Source organism: Sylvia atricapilla, chromosome 19 (genome assembly GCF_009819655.1).
Source record: "Sylvia atricapilla isolate bSylAtr1 chromosome 19, bSylAtr1.pri, whole genome shotgun sequence".
Lineage (NCBI taxonomy): Eukaryota > Metazoa > Chordata > Aves > Passeriformes > Sylviidae > Sylvia > Sylvia atricapilla.
This window is the reverse complement of record NC_089158.1, coordinates 2901489-2924034: the sequence shown is the minus strand read 5'-3', so window position 1 is coordinate 2924034 and position 22546 is coordinate 2901489. Positions and strand designations below refer to the sequence as shown.

The 22546-nt window shown below is 59.3% G+C and overlaps 1 protein-coding gene across 2 annotated transcripts; it reads left to right on the top strand.

Moving 5' to 3' along the window:
• Window positions 1-303: 303 nt before the first annotated feature.
• On the top strand, window positions 304-21450 carry LOC136369587 (syntaxin-binding protein 1). 2 transcript variants are annotated; one of them, XM_066332482.1, is made up of 19 exons: window positions 304-387; window positions 9921-9970; window positions 10108-10189; window positions 10897-10973; window positions 11162-11240; window positions 11356-11459; window positions 12155-12303; window positions 13036-13120; window positions 13268-13398; window positions 13743-13850; window positions 13967-14027; window positions 14617-14682; window positions 14816-14896; window positions 14998-15136; window positions 15321-15430; window positions 15552-15653; window positions 16812-16897; window positions 17522-17676; window positions 19758-21450. In XM_066332482.1, the coding sequence occupies exons 1-19, from the start codon at window positions 351-353 to the stop codon at window positions 19838-19840; spliced, it is 1785 nt and encodes a 594-aa protein (XP_066188579.1). In that variant the 5' UTR covers window positions 304-350; the 3' UTR covers window positions 19841-21450. The 2 variants fall into 2 exon arrangements, with proteins under 2 accessions (XP_066188579.1, XP_066188580.1); XM_066332483.1 differs by lacking the exon at window positions 19758-21450 and adding an exon at window positions 18507-18745 and having other exon boundaries at window positions 325-387.
• Window positions 21451-22546: the final 1096 nt, after the last annotated feature.

Here is a 22546-nt window from a genome sequence, read left to right as displayed (position 1 = left end):
CGTGTCCGTGTGTGTCCCCGTGTCCGCGCGGGTGCCGCCGCTGCAGTACCGTGTCCCTCCTGCCAGGGGGCGCTGGCGGCGGGCTCCGCGCTGCGGCGGGGGCGTGGCCTGCGCTGGGCGTGTCCGGGGCGTGTCGGATGACGCAGGGCCCGGCCCCGCCCCGGTCAGCTGAGCGCCCCGCCCCGCCCCCGCGCCCCCCCGCCCGCCGACCCCCCCGTCCTCCTCCTCCTCGCTGTTCCCTCCGCCCTCCGCATCCCTGCGCCGCCACCCGCAGCCTCGCCCGGCCCTGCGCGCCTTTGGGTGCCCCCCTCAGCGCCCCCCAGCCGCTGCGCCCCGCCCGGCACCGAGACATGGCCCCCATCGGGCTGAAGGCTGTGGTGGGAGAGAGTAAGATCCGCGCCCCCCGCGGGGTTGGGGCTGGGGGCGGCCGCGGGGCTGGGGGCTCGGGGCGGCCGCGCTGCGCCGGCCGGGGCCGGGGGGATGCTGCGGATGCGCAAGACGGACCCTCGGGGGGGCGGGGGGGCGCACGGCGACGCGGGACACCCCCGTGGGGACGCGGTGGCGTTGTGGGCTGCGGGGGTCGGGGCCGCTGTCACCTTCCGCGGTGTATTTGTTGAATTTTTGCGGGTGTCGGGGGGTTCTCTGCAGTGCTGCGGGAGGGGGGAGGATCGGTGACGGGGCCACGGTGGAAAGGCGCGGGGGGGACAAGGAGGCCGGAGACCCTCGAGGCCCCTCGGTTTGATCCTCCCTTGACCCCCGCGGCCCCACATCTGCCGAGGGGCCTCTCCCCACGGGGGGCTGAGGCCAGGGCGGGGCACAGAGGGGTGCAGAGCCCCCCAAACCCGCCCCCAGCGCAGAGCCAGGCCGGGCCCTCCCGCTTTGTCTGCAGCGAATCCCGCTCAAAGCCGCGGCTTTATTTCATTATTATTATTACTATTATTGCTCCCAGTGGTGTTATTATTATTATTTTCCCGGCTGTGCCTCGGCTCCCCCAGCCCGGGGGTGGCCCTGTGTGTGTCCCCCGTCCCCGGACATCCCCTGCCCGCGGGGTCCCGTTCCCGGCCGGGCACATTCCCGGGAGCCGCGGGCGGGGGCACGGCCCCATCGGCCCCGGCTCCGCTTCCTCCTTCCCGGCTGTCGCAAGGCGATATTTTCCCGGGGGACAACGCGGGGGGAGGTTGTTCTCCAAAAACACCCGAGGCTGGACCAGGAAGGAGGGGCTCTCCTTTTACCCTGGGCGAAATTAAGGCGAAAAAACTCCGCATTAAGGAAAAAAAAAAAAGAAGGAGAAAAAAAAATAATGAAAGGGCAGGAACCGGTGGGAACTTCCCCCCGCAGCCATGAGCCTTCCTCCTCCTCCTCCTCCTCCCCGCCTCTCGCAGGGTTTATTTCCGTGGCACCGTGGCCGGCCGCGGCCGGATCTTGGTGTTTTTTTTGGCTTTTTTGGTGATTTCGGGGCGCTTTTGGCGCGCCCGCGGCCGTCCCCCGCCCTCCCGCGCCCGCTGCAGATGGCGCGGCCGGGGCTGGTGGTGTGATCGGGTGGGTGTGATGGCGAGGGGGGGACAGCGGGGGGATCCCCGTGGATCCGCGGCCCTGCCACCTCGCCGCCGTCCCCTGCCGCGGGGATGGGGGCTGCGCCGTGCCCCCGCCCGCCGGCGGCTGCTGCGGCGCCGGGAGAGCCCAAAATGGACGGGGAAAGGCGGCGAAATGTCCCGGCGCTGCAGGATCAGCGCTGGGGAGGGCGGCTGGTTGGCTCCGGGGCTTTGCTGGGGTTTGTTGTGGGGGCAGCTCGGTCCCGAGCGGGGACAGGGGCTGTCCCCGGCCCGCCGGGGTGCGGGAAGGGGGGCCCTGGACCCGCCGCCCACGCTGCCCCTGGCAGGGCCACACGCCGTGCCCTCGCCAGAGAGGGGACAGAGACCAGCGCCACTGCGTGTCCCTTATCTTCATTCATTGTCTCTGCTCCGGAACAGGCTGGCAGAGAGCACAGACACACTCACAGACACGCAGAGACAGAGAGGTTCAAGGCAGCATCAGGGAAATCTGACTTAATCCTCTCCTTCGGGGTTTAGTGACAAACCGCTCCGTTTTTTCCCTGAAAAACATCGTTCCAGACTGAAAATGATAATGTGGAGCCGGGCAGCAGCGGCGGAGCCGGGCTGGCGGGGAAGCGTGGGTGGCTGTGAGGGGGGAGCCGGGTTTGTGCAGGCAGAATGCTGCAGAGGAGCCCGGGCTGCACCCGGGGAGCGCCCTGGGGTCCAGCCATCCCCGCAGACGGAGCAGGGTGCTCCTCAGGGCACCTCCTGCGCTTGCTGCATCAGCGCCTGCCTGCCTTGGGGGGCTGCTGCAGGTGGAGCTGCTCCCCCAGAGTTGGAAGCAGCGTCTCCAAACCCCCTGTCCCTGGGCACCGCTGCTGCTGGCACGAGATTCCCCGGGCTGCACCAGCCTGGTGCTCCCTGGAGGTTTTCCTGCAGGAGATGTTTGCTCCTGAGCAGCAAGAGGGCCAAGGCTGGGGCTGACCCCGAGGCAGGACATCTCCTGTGGGCTCCTTCTGCAGGAGCAGGGGAGGGATGGATGGATGAATGGATGAATGGATGGATGGATGGATGGATGGATGGATGGATGGATGGATGGATGGAGAGGATGAGGAGGATGCTGCCGCGTTGCCATGGCTGGCTCCCTCAGCCCCCCCTCCCGAGCTGCATTCTGCCCTGGCTTCCCTCCAGACCCGGATTATTCCTCTGACCAGCTGGTGCCATAACAAGATGGGGTTTGGAGGCCTCTGAAGAGGTGGGAGGCGGTGGGCAGGGGGACAGGCGGGCCGGGGCTGCAGGAGGAGAAGGGCAGAAGCAGATTTTGTCACCCCCCAGAGCTGTGGGGTGTGTGCTGGGGGTGTCCTCTTCCCGAGGTGTCCAGCGACGGTCACTGCGTCCTCCTGGACTTGCTGTTGTCTGGACAGGGTTGGAGCTGGGTGTGCTGCTCCCCAGAGGTGATGCCTGAGGAGCAGGTCCTCCTGCTGTGTCTCTGTGTCCCCTCCCAGCGAGAACTGGCCCCTCTGCCTGGTGCTGGGTGGGAAAATCTCACCTGAGAGCGGCAGCTCTGAGGAAACCCATCCCCAAATCTTCACCTGACCCTCCCACTGCGGGGACATCCTCTTGTGCCTCGTGAATCTTCTCAGGGCCACCTTCCCCAGCTTCCCCTGCCCAGCCCAGCAGTGGTTCTCCTGCAGCAGCCTGCAGTGAGGAGGAGGAGGCTGGTTTTACTTCACTGAACTGTCAGCAGCGAGGAGAGATGGGCCCCACTGCAGGGGTGACACCTGTGCAGCGCCTGCCAGGACAGACCTGGAGCATATGGGTGTGATTCCGTGCTGGATCCAAAATCCCTGCACCCCTTTAAACTCTCCCAAGGCTGCCGGTGCTGCCGGTGCTGCCACGGGCAGGTGACAGGAGCGGAGGAGCCCTGGGATAAGGAAGCACTTTGCAGAGACAGCAAGAAAACACCTTTCCCCCAGGCCACCAGGTGATCCTGCCACGGAGCAGCCTCACCTGCACAGCCTCCCCCAGAGCTGACCTGTGCCCGGTGCCTGCTGCCAGGGCCGTGCCCAGGAGCCCCGCGGCCAAACCCTGCCTGACACTGCCCAGTGTCCCTCCGTGTCCCCAGCTGGGCCTCTCCAGGGTCCACCCCTGCCTGGGGATGACTCAGGGACTCAGGCTCGGGTTGTGCTGCACCTGCAGGGACAGGGAGGAGGCAGGGGCAGGGCAGGGGCTGCTGCCAGCCTGGGGCACAGCCTGGGACCTGCTGGTACCTGACTCAGCCTGGCGTTTGGGGACCCTCCAGCTGCCACCAGCCCCTGCTGGGGACACAGGGAGCCGTGGAGGGTCAGATGCTGGTCGTGGAGGATGTTCTGAGCCCATCTCAGTGCCCAGGGGACACAGCTGGTGTGCTGCCCGTGCCAGGCAGAGAGGAAGAGGAGGCAGTGAAGGGCACAGGACCACTGGAGGGGTGCCCATGGCATCCTCTTGCCTGCACAGGGCCCAGCTGTGACCTCAGCCTGCTGCAGAAGTGGATGGGGGAGGAATAGGAGGTCTCTGCACCCTGTCCCCACCATGTCCCCTGAAAACAGTGGCTCCCTGGGCAGCCCATCCTCCCAATTCCCACTTTCCAGGAGTCCCTGTGGTGCCACCAGTCCGGTGTGTGGGCACAGTAACGGGCACAACCTCTGCTGGGGCTGTAGCTCTGTCACCAGGCTGTGTCTCACCTCCAGTGTCAGCTTGAAGTTGGAAAAACTTGAAAAAAATAATTGTAAAATTCAGTGTTCACCATCTCAGGCGTTGCAGAACAATTTCAATCTGCAGATCACAGTCTGCACCAGGGGCTGACACTCCTGCCCATATGTGACCATGGAAGGTGACCAAGAGTGACAAACCTCAGTTTGGCAGGACTGCATCCACTCCCCAGTGTCTGCATGTGCAAGAAGGTTAAAAAAGCCACCAACAGGGAGGATTTGGACTCTCTGCGTCTTAAAAATTAAAGTCAGGTCCTTGTCTGCTTCCTCTGCACCTCTTGGAGAAAGTGTCCCAGGAGAGATTCCTTCCTGCTGCCCACAAAATCAACACCTTTCAAAGGAGAATCATCACCATCACAAGGCTTTTGGTCGCACGCTGAGGAGCAGATGCTGCTCCCTCCAACTCATGGTGCGGGGAAGGAGTTTGGCTCTGGAGAGAGCAAAAATAGAGCAGGGCTGAAGGTGCTTTAATCTGTGGGCTCCCACCTCCCCCAGGATGTGAGAGAACCTGTCAGTGAGCACACAGGAACACGGGAATGCCGCACACCTGCAGGCACCTGTGCTACAGGCTCTTCTGTGGAGCACATCAGATGGTTTGGCCTTGGGTCAGGGAGCAGCAAGGACCACTCAGCCACATGTCAGCTGCCCTCCAGCCTGACCTGGTGTCCCTGAGGGCACAGGAGACCAGCCCAGCCTGGATTCCCACCAAAAAACCCACAATTTGTTGGTGGTTTTCTCCGTTTTGTATCTCGGCAGAGAAGAACCAGCTCAGAAAGTCATGGCCAGATGTAGGAATGTGAGGGTCACCTCCCTTTGGGCACACTGCTACACTGTGTGAGTGCTGCAGGACAGCTCTGGGCTCCTCTTGGCACTCCACCAGCACCACAGGCAGGGACAGCATCTGCTGGGGGTGGAAACATCTGGAGGACAAGTGTTGGTCAAGGGTGGTGGTGCCTGCAGCAGGGACACGAAGGGCTGTGGGTCACTGATTGTACCCAAACAGGGAAACTCTGCTCAACTCCCAGATCCTTGTGCAGACCCAAGGAAATTGTCTGGAGTTACCACAGAATATCCTGAGCTGGAAGGACCCACAAGGATCATCAAAGTTCAGCTCTGCCCCTGCCCAGGACATCCCAACAATCCTGGGCTAGATCCTGCAGTGAAAACCTCGTGAATTCTCCTCTGTTTCTCAGAGGGTTTATGGCTGTGATTATGCATTTAATTTCCCTTTTTCACTTCTGGCTGTGTTACTCAACTTCTACAGAGTCGAAGAGCTCCATTTCTCCATCCTCCTCCTCCCTAGGCTGTGCAGCTTTCCCAAAGCTTTGCCCAGCAGGGATAAATGTGGCCATCCTTCATGAGAGCAGTGCAAACAGGAAAAGGAGGGAATAAACACAGATTACCACAATGGCTGGGACTAATCCCCGGATTCCTGCGTGAGGAATGTGTCCTCCAGGAAGGCTGAGGGCTTCCAGTGGGAAAATGGATGTTCAGGAGTTAGGCTGCTGAAGGGGAGGTGTTTGAGGCTTGTTCGGGTTTTGGGCACAGCAATGTCCAGACTCAGGTCACCCCTGGATGGCTCTTAGCCGTGCTGAGGGACATCGAGTGGGCTTTGTCTCCTCTCAGTGATTTCCATGTGCTGGCTGGTGCTGGTGGCCATGGAGAGCCATTCCTGCCACCCTCTACTCCCTGCTGCCTGTTTTATTTGGGGATGGCACCTGCAGAGCCCCAGCTGGGGCTGTTTGGAGGTGAGGATGTTCTCTACTCTGTCCTGCCATGCTTGGATCAGTGCAGCATTCACACTGGCTTGAGCAATTAGTTAATGAACCAGCACAAAAGCAGTTGCCAGGCCAACCCAAAGCCAAACGTGTCTGTCTGGGAGATGCAGCCTGACAGCTTTTTAGGAGAAGTGGGACTCCAGCAAACCTTGTTGTGGATTTCTGTGCTCAGCTCTCTGGAGCTGCCTGGGGATTCGGGATCCCAAGACTCAGGATGTGTGAGGAGAGTGAAAAGCTCATGTTTGGGATCAATTCCTGCCCATCCATGAAGCAGCTCCATCTTCCTGTGCCCCATCAGGCCCCCGGTGATGTCCTGGGATGTGGCAGTGAAGGAGCAGTTCTGAGCAGCAGGAGTTCCCAGCAGGGAAGGGCTTGGCCATCGCTGCTGGCACTGGGCTCAGCGCTGCAGCTGGAGTGTCCCTGGCTGAGCGTCCCCACCCTGGTGTCCCAGCCTGGGGTGGTGGCCAGGACAAGGCTTTACCAGCCCCCCAGGGAGGCAGGGCTGCTCATCAGCTTCCAGGCCTGTTCTGGGGCAGGATAATGGCCTTGGGGAACCCCACAATGGGTCCATCTCTTGGAGAACCCTAAAATGGGTCCACCTCTTGGGGAACTCCAGAAAAGGTCCATCTCTTGGGGCATCATTAAAAGGGTCCATCTCTTGGGGACACAGCTTTGTTGGCATGGCAGGGGTGCTCCCTCCTTCCCCAGCTCCAGTGGGACCCGTGGGGCTGGCTCTGTTTCCGTCCTCAAGGCAGGGCTGGGGGAAGGCCAGGGTGTAAATAACGTGGGATAAACCTCTTGGAGGGATGGATGGGCTCAAGTCCTACTGGGCCAGCGTGTCACCTGCTTGGGAATGATGTAGGGGATCGTGCCCATGCCATGTGTCACCCTGAGAACGGGCCTGGCTGCAGGGGGTGGCCTGGGTCTCCAACATGACACCTGCCTGGTGGCACTTTTAGGGCCACACTGCTCCAGAGGTTCTCCATTCACAGCAGAGATGTGTCCAGGGGCTCTGAGGCTGGAGGAGGATCCAGAGCTGTCTGTATTCCCTGTTCTTGGGAGAAATTGTCATTCAGATCCTTTCAGCCTGAAGGAAACAGATGTGACTGTAGCTCCAGACGAGCCAAGTGTTGGAGGCACTGGGTGAAATGCTCGTAGGGATTTCTTTTCCCCCCCCTGAAACCTGGTTTTATCTCCAAGATGAAAGACTTGGTTGTGAGCATCACCAACTGATGTTAGATCCTAAAACCTCTCTCTGGACAGATGTTTGAGGACATGGACAGCAACATCTGGCCTGATGATGTGGAATGGGAGAGCACCACTTCTGGGAGGGGACTGGGCATGGCTTGAGGACCTTGGGACCTCAAGACCTCCCATTTCCCCTGGGAGCCCAGAGCACTCTTCCCCATGCTGGGCTCTAATGGCTGCTGCAGGGACACCTAAGAGAGGAGGTTCATGGCCATGGTGTCCCTAAATGTGACACCAGTCTCCAGTTTGTGCCCTTTGGCAGGACCCTGGAGCTCTTTGGAGGATGCTCTGTGGATCTGCCTCTTCCCTGACCCTGCCTGGGCTCTGAGCTGGCTCTGGCCTGTGGAAGAAATTTGGAGTCAGATCTGACCCATGGTCAGGGCAGGGGAGGACATTGATGTAGGGAATGACTGTGCCTGGGGACCAGGGATTGACACCCTAAACCTACAAAGCTCAGGGAAATTACCCTCTGAAGTGCCCAATTCCTGCTCTGGAAGGCTCATCTTGGTTCCAAGGCCGGACTGGGGATGTGACAGCACTTTCTGCAGCCAGGCAGATGCTCCCCCCCTCAAGCATCCTCCATCCAGCCCAGCCATCCCTGTGCAGGAGGGACACGGCGTTCCCTCAAAGCCACAGTGTCTCCTGCAGCTGCTGCCGCAGCAAGGACACGCTGGGGGGGCTGAGGCAGCAACTTGGGAGCCCTTTTTGGGATCTCGTGCCCTTGGGGCCACTTTCCCCACGGGAACACCATCCCCTGGGCCACAGGATGCTCTTCCCAGCCTCCTTCCTTCCCTCCTTCTGTCCTTCCTTGCCCATGGGATTTTCATTGCAGGGGCAGGAATTCTTCCTGTCTGCTGCTTTTTGCTGACCTCTTCTGTGGTGCCCCACCATGGCCCCCTGTGCTTTACTGGGATGGAGCCTGTGGGATGGGATGATGGTGATGTGGGATGATGATGAAGCCCACCGGATGGGATGGTGATGGAACCTGTGGGATGGGATGGAGCCTGTGGTGGGATGGAGCTTGTGGGATGATGATGATGATGATGATGATGACAGAGAGTGTGGGATGAGATGGCGATGGAGCCTGTGGGATGATGATGATGATGGAGCCCCGGTGCTGCCCTGCAGACAGTGCTGCTGTCGCTGGATGCTGGCCCTGGGGCGGGAGGCAGATGTGAGCAGTGGCAGGAGGAGCAGGGGTGTGCTGGCACTGCCCCTCCCTGGCTGTGCCCTGCTGCAGGGAGCAGCTCTGGGGTGCAGGGGCAGCCCTCACTGCCAGCTCCTGCCCACAGAGGACGGCTCCTGGTGCATTTGGTGGGCAGCACACGTGGGCACAGCTTTGCCTGCCCAGGTCAGGTCCCCAGGTACCCTCCATCCCCCCTGTCCCAGCCCAGAACTGCCCTGAGCCCCCTCTCCCCATGGAGAGGCCAAAGGATGTGACCAAGGGCAGGCAGGACACCGAGGGCAAGGCAGTGTCCTTCTGGGACTCCCTGCAGGCAGATTGAGCTGGGAGAGGTGACGGATGTGCAGTGGCAGGAATGGCATTGAGGAATGGCTGTTTGCTCCAGGTTTTGCAGCAGGACAGACAGACAGACAGCAAGCAACCCTCAGAGGCTCCTGTTTTATCCCTGCTGGCACCAGTGCCAGCTCTGGAGCCTGCTGGGCTTTACCCAGGGAATCAGCAGCCTGGGGGTGACCCACAGGGAAGGCTCCCAAGGCTGAGGTTGGCAGGGTGACATCCTCACACCTCTGTTTTCTAATTTGGCGACATTCCTTAACTGGCTTTTTATTGGGCATTTCCATCCCTGTCCCTGGGACCAGGGGCTCAGAGCAAAACCCTGCAGGGATGAAATCCTGGGGAAAATGCTGTGTGAGGACATGGCACGGACTCCTTTCCCCAGGCTCAGCTCTGTGAGGGGCAGTGGTTCACACACCAGGGTGGAAGGAGGACCTGCAGAGTTTGGGGGGCACCTTGTTCCCCCAAAACAGATCTTTGGGCAGCACTTTGGGCAGGAGGGCAAGGCCTGAACCTCCCTTCCTGCAACCCAGCCCCAAAGGCTGTCCCACTGGCACCTCCTCCTGTCCCTGAAGTGCAGCTCACAGGGAGCTGGCCGGGGCAGGAGCAGGGGGGTTTGGGGTGGGGTGGTCCCGGGGTGCTGCTGTCCTGCCTGGTTGCATAAGCCTGGCAGCCACAGGAGGTGAAATGGGATTGTGAGGGATTACAAGGAACAGGCTCAGGCTGCTTGATTCTTGTTTCTAAAAGGAGCTCTTAAGCTGCTGTTGTTTTCCCAGCACTTTGGATTAGGGCTGAACCTCATGGGGTGGCCCCCAGGCTCCCCACAGGGACCCCCCAACCACCACGTGCTCCCCAGCAGCCTGGGGTCTGTCTGTGGGTGCTAACCACGAGAGAAAAAAGGGCTGGGGGGTGACCACACCTCCCTGGGTACCCCAAAATCCCCCCCATGCCCTCCTTCATCCCCAGTTAAGCACAGAGTGAGCGGGCTCAGCGTGACCCTGCAGATGGGTGGGGGTTTGGTGCCCCCAGTGCAGGCCCTGGGGTGCTGTGGAGGACACCTGGGGTCTCACCATTGCCCATATCTCCTTTCTTGCAGAGATTATGCACGATGTGATCCGGAAAGTGAAGAAGAAGGGGGAATGGAAGGTGAGCACCAAACACCAAACCCAGGGAGGGGCCAGAAGGGGAGGGAGCAGGGAAGGGACAGGGTGGGGAAGGTCCTGCCATGCCCCCAGCTCGCAGGGTGCTCACAGGGTGCTCACAGGGTGCTCACCTGTCCCCAGGTGCTGGTGGTGGACCAGCTGAGCATGCGCATGCTCTCATCCTGCTGCAAGATGACCGACATCATGACAGAGGGCATAACCAGTGAGTACTCCCCTCCCTGCCTCCCACATCCCTCTGGGAAGGGCTGAATCTCCCTCTGCACCAGGACACCTGCAAAGGCATCTCCAGGCTGGCACAGGGTGGTTGGCACAGCCCCCAGCCAGCCCTATCCCACTTGGGATGGAGCCACTCCACCTCCCATCGCCCATGGATGGCTCCTGGTGCCAGGCTGGAGTTCCACAGGTGCCTCCTTGCCTGCTGGGGCTGGAGCAACCAGAACACTTTGTCTCCTGGCAGTCCTTCAGCTGGAGGAGGGGACCAACCAGGTGTTGGTTTTTATCAGCCTGATAACTAAATAGCTCCCTGCAACACTTGGAAAGGAGAGGGAAATCCCAGGCTGGGTGCTGGGAGGTGTTGGGGATGGTGGGGTTTTGGCTGGTACAGCCAGAGCTTCATCCTCAGGTGAGGGTATGAGGATAAACCAAGGGAACAGCAGCACAGACAGATCCATGGCCCCTGGGACCCAGCCAGGTGCCCACACCCAGCTCCAGCAGGGACCACAGGGCTGGGATGGGGTGGGCAGGGGTGCCCCAGCTCCTGGGTGGGCAGGGATGAGTGGCTGGGGGTGTTTTGGATATGGAGGGGCTGCCGTGGGGCATCCAGTGCCCATGGGATATCCAGGCAGGGGTGTCCAACAGCCCTGTGTGGCTGAGTGCCCTGCCCATGATCCCTGTTTTTCCCCCCCAAAGTTGTGGAAGACATCAACAAGCGCCGGGAGCCGTTGCCCAGCCTGGAGGCCGTGTATCTCATCACCCCCTCCGAGAAGGTGAGAGCAGTGTGGGCACAGGGACCCCTGGCCGGGGTGAGGTGCTGGCACAGGCAGTGTGCCCTTGGGAAGCATCCTGGCTCCAGAGCCAGCAGGGTGAGGGGATGGAGGTGCAGAGCTTGCCCTGAGGCGGGAGGGAGGCTCCCAGTGCCATCCTGCCCAGCCCAGCTGCTCCCTCTCTCTTCCAGTCTATCCACTCCCTCATCAATGACTTCAAGGATCCCCCCACCTCCAAGTACAGAGCTGCCCACGTCTTCTTCACTGACTGTGAGTACCTGCAGGGGAGGGAGAGTCACTGAGACGGTGCCAGCAGGTGGAGAGGGGTGAGGGATGGAGGGATGGAAAGATACTGAGCACCCCTCTCCTCCTCCTCCCCCTGCAGCTTGTCCTGACGCCCTCTTCAACGAGCTGGTGAAATCCCGTGCCGCCAAGGTCATCAAAACCCTGACAGAGATCAACATTGCCTTCCTCCCTTCCGAGTCCCAGGTGAGCCTGGGCTGGGCTGGGCTAGCCAGAGGGTGCTCCAGGTCCCTCTCCAGCCCGTCAGGGTTTGTGTAACAGCCTTGCATCCCCAGCAGGCTCCTTGCTTTGCCTCCCTGTCTCCTGAGATGACTTCCCGGGCTGATCCCGCTGGGGATTTAGCGGGTGCTGGGCCTTGGCCACGTGCCCACAGCTGTGCTGGCCAGCTCTGCCACAGCCCAGCCACCAGCCAAGGACACCAGGGGGCTGGCCCCGGGCCATCTGCCCCTGCTGGGGACAAAGGGACCAGGGGACAGACAGTGCCAGGCCTGCTTGGTGCCATTAACCCTTCAATCCTCAGCATTCCTAGGGAGTGACCTCTTGGCATCTTCATGTGGTTTTTACCGAGGGCACAGCTGGGCAGCAGTGTGTTTCTGCTTGTCCCCAGATCCCTGTTTCCCTGCCTGGGATCAGGTGACTGCTGAGGGAAGGGGTCTTCTGCCTCCTCGGCTCAGCTGGGAGGGACACATGGATAGGGATCCTGTCATGGAGCTGGAGTGGGGGTACTGGGAGCTGGAAATTCTGAAGAGTGCCCTGAGCATCACTGAGCTCCAGCTGCTTGATCCCAGGCTCAGCTGGGTCCATCTGGGGATGAACCTCGTTTGCAAACCCAGCTGGGGTAGGGCTGCTCCCCTCTGACCTCTCCCCCTCTGTGCCTCCAGGTTTATTCTCTGGATTCAGCCGACTCCTTCCAAAGCTTTTACAGCCCCCACAAGGCCCAGATGAAGAACCCAATCCTGGAGCGCCTGGCGGAGCAGATTGCCACACTCTGTGCCACCCTGAAGGAGTACCCGGCCGTGCGGTACCGCGGGTAAGGCCCGTGGGCAGCACAGGGGCGTGCACGGGGCTGCTGTGGCCAGTGCTGGTCAGTGTGGGCATGGACGGGGCTGCTGTGGCCAGTGCTGGTCAGTGTGGGCATGGACGGGGCTGCTGTGGCCAGTGCTGGTCAGTGTGGGCATGGACAGGGCTGCTGTGGCCAGTGCTGGTCAGTGTGGGGATGGACGGGGCTGCTGTGGCCAGTGCTGGTCAGTGTGGGGATGGACGGGGCTGCTGTGGCCAGTGCTGGTCAGTGTGGGGATGGATGGGGCTGCTGTGGCCAGTGCTGGTCAGTGTGGGCATGGACGGGGCTGCTGTGGCCAGTGCTGGTCAGTGTGGGCATGGACGGGGCTGCTGTGGCCAGTGCTGGTCAGTGTGGGCATGGACGGGGCTGCTGTGGCCAGTGCTGGTCAGTGTGGGCATGGACGGGGCTGCGGTGGCCAGTGCTGGTCAGTGTGGGCATGGACAGGGCTGGTGGCATGGACAGACACCCGTGCTCAGTGTAAACAGGCTCAGACTTGGTGATGTGGGGAGCTGAGCGGGTTGGGATCCTGGAATCTGAGTGGTACCAAGGCAAAGGGGAGCTCATGGAGGAGAGGTGGGAATGGGCAACAAAACCTGCTCAGGTCCCTGCTCTCCCATGAGCCAAAGATGCTGCACAGGGAAGGCAACATCTCCTCCCCATCCTGTGCCCTGTGGGGCTGAGCTGTCCCCCTGCCTCCCCCAGGGATTACAAGGACAATGCCATGCTGGCACAGCTCATCCAGGACAAGCTGGACGCCTACAAGGCTGATGACCCCACCATGGGTGAGGTGAGCACTGCTGGTAGCCCTGGGGGAGGGTGCTGGGAGTGGTGCTTCACTCCTAAAGTCCCTGTGGGACCCCAGAGCAGCCCCCTGAGCACCTGTGGGGCTGAGGGACCCCCCAGGCCAGTGCTGATGGCTCTGCTGTGTCCGCAGGGGCCGGACAAGGCTCGCTCCCAGCTCCTCATCCTGGACCGTGGCTTCGACCCCGCGTCCCCGGTGCTGCACGAGCTGACCTTCCAGGCCATGAGCTATGACCTGCTGCCCATTGAGAACGATGTCTACAAGTGAGTGCCATCCCCACCCCTGTGACACCCCTGAGGCCAGCTCCCAGGAGTTGGGGACTCAGCATCCCTCCATCCATCACAAATCCTCCCTTGGGAGACACCAGTGCTGCACTCTGGTGGGCCGGACTGGCACAAAAAGGGCTTTTCCAGCCTTCAGCCCTCAGCCCCTTCCCAGCGTTTAGGAGTTATGGGGTAGAAGAAGGGAAGAGATCAATCCCAGTTGAAACCACTTTGCTACTGGCACAGCCAAGAAGAACCCTCATGTCCCTGCAGCTCCCTAAACCCAGCAGCGAGGGGACTGTGTGTACCCACAGCCCCCTGTGACATCCCCCCTCTCATCCCAGGTACGAGACGAGTGGCATTGGTGAGGCCCGGATCAAGGAGGTTCTCCTGGATGAGGATGACGACCTGTGGGTCACCCTGCGCCACAAACACATCGCCGAGGTGTCCCAGTGAGTGGCCCTGGGGCTGGATTGCTGGCTGGGGGGGACACTGGCTTGGCATTGCCACCCACCCTGATGTGAGGGTCCCCTCCCCACTCACGGCTCTGCCCTCCTCCTCTCTGCAGGGAGGTGACTCGGTCCCTGAAGGAGTTTTCTTCCAGCAAGAGGATGAACACGGGTGACAAGGTGAGCTGATGTACCCACCGAGCTGGGGACAGGCTCAACCATGGGCTGGGACATGGTGGGGTCTCCTGGGGGCACTTTGTCAGGGAAGAAGGGTGGTCAGGTTCCTGGCAGGGGGAGATGGCTGTGGGGTCACAGCCCTACACCTGGGGCTGGAAAATGGAGTCCTTTGGGAGACCTTTGCACCCAAGGATCAGCATCCCTTGCTGATAGTTTGCCCCCAGTACAGAGTCTGTGCACCTCCCACAGCAGCTGCTCTGTCCCCATTCCCTGAGCTGGTGGCAGTGAGGGGACCCTGGTGGCAGTAGGATGTTGAGGTGGCCAGGAGCTGAAAGAACCATCTGAGCCCCAGCCAGGCACACACAGGGAGCTCCTCAGCTGATTGCTCCCCACTACACCCCAGTCTGCAGAGCTGCAGACCCCTCCTGCCTTTCAGCTTCAGGGGAGGTGACCTGGCAGTGACACATCAGGTGTCACCAAACCCCCATCTGGGGACTCACGTGGGGACAGAAGTCCTTGGCAGGGTCATCCCCTCTCTGCTCGTGGCCCCCAGGTCCCTGAGGGTGAGTGACCATGTCCCCTTCCCTCACAGACCACCATGAGAGACCTGTCCCAGATGCTGAAGAAGATGCCACAGTACCAGAAGGAGCTCAGCAAGGTATGGGGAGGGACGTTGTGTGTTCAGTGACCCGGTAAGCAGGAGGTGGCAGCTCTCCCCTGGCCATGGGTGGTGGCACAGGGACCCTCAGCTGCTGCCAGCACTGCAGAGATGACCTCTCTTGTGTCCTCAGTACTCCACCCACCTGCACCTGGCTGAGGACTGCATGAAGCACTACCAGGGCACTGTGGACAAGCTCTGCCGAGTTGAACAGGTACCAAACGACTCCCCCAGGCCCACATTCCCACAGGAGCACCGAGGGCTGCAGCTCCCCCCTCCCAGGATGGAGTGGTGCTGAGCACGTGTTCCCTCCAGGACCTGGCCATGGGCACCGATGCTGAAGGCGAGAAGATCAAGGACCCCATGAGGGCCATTGTCCCCATCCTGCTGGATGGCAACGTCAGCACCTATGACAAGATCCGCATCATCTTGCTCTACATCTTCCTGAAGAATGGTGAGGAGGATGCCTGGGCAGGGCTGTGGGCAGGCAGATCCGGGTTTGGCCTGGATCATCCAGCTGGGAAAACCCAACCCTGCCTCCTTGAGCAGGCTGAGTGTCCTGGGGTGACAGCAGAGGGGCTGTGTCCCCTTGGTGAGACACTCCTGAGGAGAACACCCCCTCCCTGTTGCATTCCCAGGAATCACCGAGGAGAACCTGAACAAGCTGATCCAGCACGCTCAGATCCCAGCAGAGGACAGCGAGATCATCACCAACATGGCCCACCTCGGCGTGCCCATCATCACAGACGTGAGTGTCCTCCTCCCACCGCTCCTGCCCCTCTGCTGTGGCAGCCCTGTCCCCCCGGGGTGGCCTGGGGGGTGTCCCTGGTGCTGCGGTGTCTCAGGGTGTCCCTGTGCTCTGTGCCCAGTCCACGCTGCGCCGCCGGAGCAAGCCGGAGCGCAAGGAGCGCATCAGCGAGCAGACCTACCAGCTGTCCCGGTGGACCCCGGTGATCAAGGACATCATGGAGGTGAGCCAGCAGCCAGCACAGAGCTGGAGGCAGAGCAGGGAATTCCAGGGCTGCCCAGGAAGGGACCTGCAAAGAGCTGGGTGCTCCCAGCCCAAACCCTGACATCTCTGTGAACATCAGGCTGCTCCCTGCCTGGGGTTGCAGCACGGTTGGGATATTTTGGGAGGCTTTGCTGGCCTCCGTGAACCAGTGCTGGCCCCAGGTAGGATGCACAGAATCACAGAATGTGTTGAGTTGGAAGGGATACCAAGGATCATCAAATCCAGCCCCTGTCCCTGCCCACCAATCCCACCCTGGGCATCCCTGGCAGCGCTGGCCAAAGGCTCCTGGAGCTCTGGCAGCCTCGGGGCCGTGCCCATTCCCTGGGGAGCCTGGGCAGTGCCAGCACCCTCTGGGGGAAGAACCTTTCCCTGCTCTGCAGCCTGAGCCTGCCCTGGCCCAGCTCCAGCCCTTCCCTGGCTCCTGTCCCTGGCCCAGAGCAGAGATCAGTGTCGGCCCCTTCTCTTGCCCTCATGAGGAAGTTACAGACTTCAGTGAGGTCTCCCCTCAGTCTCCACAGCCCAAACCAGACTTGCCCAGCAGCCCCGGAATACAAATGCAGTAACAGCTTGGCTGGTTGTGTGTGTGCCACCATGGCCACCGAGGCCGGGTGGCCTCGTCACAGCTTTGCCCATGTCCCAGCAGAGGCAGGGGACAGGCCTGGCTCTGTACAGCTGTGTCTGTGTCCTCAGGAGCTGTTCTAGGAGCTCTGCATTGGGATAACCCTGGGCAGTTCAGTGCTGCCTCTGCCCTCAGGCCAGCCGAGCCACAGCTCCCTCGGGTCCTAAGGGCAGAGAGGTGATGTTTTCCTTTATCACAGCCCTCCCAGGGTGGCTTCACCCCCAGGACACCCCTCCGCCTCACCCCCAGGACAGAGGGGCCTGCCCAGGGCACAGCACCTCAGCAGGGTCTCCCAGGTGGCACTGACCCTCCACCACTGTGAAGCAGCAGCAGGTCCCTCGTGCTGGAGGGGGATCCCAGGGCTCAAACCTCCAGCTCAGTGCCTGCTCCTGAGCTTCTCAGGAGGGGAATCCTGGGCACAGCCCTCCAGAGGGGCTGTGGGGGCAGGGGCTGTGCCTGGCTCCTCGCTGACCCCAGCCCGGGGCTCTGTGTCCGCAGGATGCCATCGATGACAAGCTGGACACCAAGCACTACCCATATATCTCCACTCGCTCCTCTGCCTCCTTCAGCACCACTGCCGTCAGGTGGGTGCCCCTCCTCCCCTGTCCATCCCACCGGGGTCACTGACAGCATCCATCCTACACCAGCCCCGGGGCTGGAGCCAGCAGCAGCTCTGGGAGCTGCTCAGAGGGCATTCAGGCATTCCCATGCCTCAGTTTCCCCTCAGGCATCCTTTTCCTCTGTTCCCTTCAGGCACCCTATATCTCTGTTTTTCTTTAGGCATCCTGTGCTCCAGTTTCCCTACACGTATCCTGTGTTTCTATTTCCCTTTAGGAATCCCAGGCCTTCATTTCCCTTCAGGCATTCTATTCCTCAGTTTCCCTTTAGGCAACTTATGCCTCACCTTTCCTTCATGCATCCCATACCTCTGTTTCCCCCATGGCATCCTTTGCCTCAGTTTCCCTCCAGGCATCCTGTGCTTCTGTTCCCCTGTAGGAATCCCATTCCTCATTTTCCCTTTGGACACGTGGTGCCTCAGTTTCCCTCCAGGCATATCCCATGCCTCAGTTTCCCTCCCTGTAACAGTGAGCAGCCCTCATGGCTGGAAGCTTGGATGTGACCTACCGTAGCAGCAATGCCTGTCTGTGTGATTGAATTGAGATGTGGTGCCTCGTGCCCGCCCTTCACCCTCCTCTTCCTCTCCTCAGTGCCCGCTACGGCCACTGGCACAAGAACAAGGCCCCCGGCGAGTACCGGAGCGGCCCCCGCCTCATCATCTTCATCCTGGGCGGGGTGAGCATGAACGAGATGCGCTGCGCCTACGAGGTGACACAAGCCAGCGGCAAGTGGGAGGTGCTAATAGGTGAGTGGTGGCCCCGGGGCTGGCCCCTCCCGCTGCCTGCTCATCCCACGCTCCATCCCGCAAATTCCCGGCTCCAGACGACTGCGGGAGCTGGAACTCTGCGGAAAGGTTTTTTCCGGACATGTGTTGTCACCCCTGTGTGCTCCCTCCTCCCTTCCCCATCTGGGTTGCGTCACTCCAAACATCCTCATTTTTGCTTCCATTTTCTCATGTCTCCTGGCTGGTTTTGTCTGAGCGGGGCTGGGTGAGAGGGGGGGGGAAGTTTGGCAGCTCGGATTGCTCCTCGATTTTGGGGTCATGACAGGAAGAGAAGTGCAAAATAAAGAGGGGTGCAAACAGGAATCAGGTTTTTCAGTTGCACATGCAGCAGGACATGGTCAGGGGCAGGTCCCGTCTCTGCTCCCAGGGGAGCTGTGAGTCAGGCACAGAGGACATAGTGGAACCTCTACAGAGTGTTAGCAAGGAGTTGTTAGATCCTGAATCCTCTGGGAAGCACAGCCTGGATGCTCACCTTGTAGGACACAGGCAAGTGTCCTTTACCATCTCATATGATGCCGGGTGGAGCCTGTCCTCAGCATCTTTTGTGCTCTTTGGGAGCAGCATCCCAGTCTCCATCACCTCCTGCTGCCCCAGCTGTGTCCCTGTCACCATCCCAGCTCCATCCTGCCTGTCACCCATCTCATCCCGCCTCTCTCCAGGGTCCATCCCCTGCATGCGGAAGCTCCAGGTTCCACCTGCCTTCTTCTTCTTCCTCCCCCCAAAAGCAGCTGGTGGTGGTGGTGGTGGGGGAGCCTCGGCACAGCCGTCAGCCCCGCTCTGTTCTCCCACAGGTTCTACTCACATTCTCACTCCCACCAAATTTCTCATGGACCTGAGGCACCCCGACTTCAGGGACTCCACTAGGGTATCATTTGAGGATCAGGCTCCAGCAATGGAGTGAGCCAAAGAAACCAAGTAAAGGCAGCTTACTAATGAAAAAAGAAACTCTTCCTTCCCTGAAGGGTTTTCTTTGATTCTTCCGTTCTTCCTTTTTTTTAATTGTTGTTTTGGGGTTTGTCGGGTTCTCCGATCAGAAAATGCTTGCGGTTCCTCCGATCAGGTGGAAAAGCATCTGGTGTCGCTCCATCATCCCTCAGCCATGTCCCCTGGCCGGCTCCTCCATGCCATGAGTTCCCTCTCGCCAGGGCCCGAGGGGTCAGGAGGACTGGAGGCGTCCCAGGGCTGGGCAGGGGCACGGAGCTCCTGGATGCTGCCCTGGGAGCGGCTGGAGCGGGGCTGGGGGAGAGGGGCAGATGTGGAGACCCCAGCACTCATCCTGGTCCATCCCCACGGGCTGGGCACTGCTGGCACACCCCATCTCCGGGGTGCCCTGGGGCTGGAATCCCACTCAGGTCAGGTTTGCTCTTGGATAGGCAGGAGACTCCCGACGTTGCAGACCCCAAACCCTGCTCTGGGGTTCAGCTCCTGCTGCTTTGACCAGGGATGCCACCCTGGCATCCCCTGTGTGCTGGTCCCTGCAGTCCAGCGTGGCTGTGGGGCTGAGCCAGTGTGGGCAGCATGGTGGGAGCCCCACTGGCACCGTGCTGAGGGACCCCTGAGTGAGGGCCAGCAGAAGGCAGGAACCTTTTGTTTTCCTTGTCCCCTGCCACCCCTTCCAGGCACCTCTCTGTCCCCAGGATGCTCCGTGCGGTTTGGGGGACCTGGGCAAGATCCTTCCACACCTGTTCCTTTCATCTCCCACCCCTGCACCCCACCAGTGCCTCCTGCATCCCCCGTGGGTCCTGCAGTGACCCCAGTGCCACAGCCCCCCTGCAGCGGCACCTCCCGGGCCCCGCCTCACCCCTCCAGCTCCATCCCTCGCCTCCATTCCTCCTCTTCCATCCTTTTCCCCTTCTCCCTGCCCCCACAATTCCCTCCCTGTCCCCATAGACTGCATTTCCTCGCAAGCATTTCCAGCGGCGCAGGGCCGGCGCCGCCAGGTAAGGGGCACCCGGGACAGCAGGGACAGCGGCCGGGACACAGAGAGGGCGTCCCAAAGCCATCACTGATCCCTTGGCACCCCTTCTCCTCTGCTCCCACAGGGTCCACGCACATCCTCACCCCACAGAAACTGCTGGACACGCTGAAGAAACTCAATAAAACAGAGGAAGAGAGCAGCAGTTAAAAGGAAACGCTGTCACCACTCGATGCCGACCCACGTCCCCACCGGGCACCCGGCCCCGGGGTGCCACCCTGCACCCAGTGGGCCCAGCTTCTCTCTTGTTCTTGTGTTGATCCTCCTCTCCCCTCCCAGCGCCTCCCCCATCTCATTTTATCCACAGGGAGGGGATAACAGCCAAAAAAAAATTATTAATATATATATATATATATAAGAAAATGGATGCATTGTGTTTAAGAGAAAAAGGAAAAAAAAAAATCTATATATTTGTAGCTGCAGCTGTGGGAAGTGCCCAGGAGCTCATTGCTGAGTAACCATCTGCCCATTGCTAGTGAATATGGTGGGGAAAATGACAGAAAAACACTTTTTTGGGGGGAAATGCTCCTCATTGGGGTCTTGTGGGCAGGAGGACAGAAGCACAGACACTCCACACCGCTCCAACCGCTGCTGAGGCTGGCACCGCCGTCTGTCCCATGGCTTTTGGGGCGGTGGCTGCTCCTGCCAGATGTGCACGCCAACATCTGGATAGGAATTCGGCATGGGAGTGGTGTGGGAGTGTAGCCAGGACGCTTCACACCATGGTAATTCCCATGTGAAAAGGGACCAAACTGGTCAAACTGGGAGTTGGGGCCCATCTGCTTGCAGAGTCCTGCTGCAGCCCTGCCTCCCTCTCTGGGAATTCCTTCCAAAAAAAATATATATATATAAAATAAAAAGGTATTTTATATATATATGTCTGTGTTATCTCTCCATGGATACCTCTCTCCATCCAGCCCCACGGAAGCTTGGTGCCCGTGCCCAGCTCCGCTCATGTCGTCCCGTGGTGAAGCGTTTCTGAGCGTGCCGTCACCCCAAGGTGCCCCAAAAATCCTCTGGGCCCTCCCCAAAAATCCTCTGGGCCCTCCCCAAAAACCCTCTGGGGCCCCCCAAACCCTCCAGGCCCCCCCAGACCCTCTGGACTCTGTGTATATTAATGACTGTGTCTTGTGACGTTCTTACGAGCTTGGTGTATAGTGATTTCCCCAAACCTCTGATTTTAGTTGGGTTTTTATTTGACACTCCTGGATTGCCCCCTCTCCCTTGCCATTAGATGCACTGCAATATTTTGGGGTCTATGGTTTTGTTCTCTTCCCCCGAAGGCTGTGAGCCCCCTTTTCCTTCCCTAAGATTGCTCTTTCTTGCCTCGTTGGTGGTTAGCCCCCCCCTTTCCCTTCCCTTCCCGTCTGCTCCTTGCCCATAAAGTTAAATATATATTTTTAGGGCAAAGGCTGTATCATTGCACTGATATTTGTTGGTTCCCCCTTGGTCTCCCAGCCGGTTTCTGTTCCTCCTTGGTTTAGCAATGCAAATGCTTCAGGATCTTGTATGTTGGACATTATTATTATTATTATTATTATTTTTTCTGTTACAGTTATTTATATAAAAAATAATTTATCAAAAAGGAAAACTTTAAAAAAAATAATCTAGTCTGTCTTGGAACTTGTTTACCTTGAAATTACTGGAATCTAAATGTTTGAAAGTGTTGAAGCACAAACATGTATCATCTCTGTATATCTGTTCTTCTGTACTAAAGCACTCGAGTGACTAAATAAAAGCGATCTCCATCCCTAGTGCAACTGGGGCTGTGCTGTGCTGCTCCCTCAGGGCCAGGAAAACAGGGAAGAGGCATGGGAAAATATTCCGTCCAACCCCAAGGGAGGGCTCCTGGTGTAGTGATGCCAAACCTCCCCCTAGGAGTGACTTTGGGAAGGAAAATCAGCACACGAGTCATCCAACTGCGTTTATTTCCTTCAAAAATAGGTGATTTCTTCGTACAAAATACCACCCCAGTGGCTCTGCTGGGCGTTAAAAAATAGGGCATAAGGAAACAAAACATCATTTGGTCCTGGCTACTGAATTCGGGATAATTAACCACAGTTTTCACATGCTCCCATCACACCCTGGCTGGGTTGGGAGAGGTCACAGCTTCCAGTTTGGGGCACAGGCATGGGCAGAGGCAACCAGAGACACATAAAACCTCTTTAAAATCCCCCAAACCTCTAAAATCCCCCAAACCCAGCCTGCTCATGCTAAAAAGAGGAGGAGGGGACAGCCCCATTCCCAGCCTTCTCCAGGCTCATGTCAGGATCAGGCTCAGGGGGAGCTTGGGAGGCTCCAGACCCAAGTCACTCACTGATCCCCCCTCCAAATGTAGGTATTTGTACAACAAATAAAAAGCAAAAATAAATACATTTGACACTGGCACTTCAGGTAGGTCCTACAGATAAACAGGCTGGGGGCAGGGGGTTTGGCTGGACCCATCCCAGGAAAAGCTGCCCCAACCACATATTTTTCCCTAAAAAATACGCTTTAGCTCCTTCAAAACCCAGCTGGGAGGAACAGGGGCTCCCCAGACCCTACACCTGCTTTGGCTTCAGCAGGTGACTTTTCCTCTACCAGCCCAGATTCCCTGAGAATCCCAGGGAGAAAACCTCAAATCCTTCATTTTATTTTCTGCCTGGATGATGCTGTGGGCGGCCACATCCAGGGACGACCAGAAAAACCCCACAAATGCCCTCAGGGTTGTGCTGGAAATGCAAACCAGAATATTTATATATATGTATGTATCTGTAGAAAGATATATCTGTAGAATCAGATATAGATCTGGACATACACAGATCTATTTATATCTGTCTCTCTAGATATAAACATATAACTAAATATAGATATGCC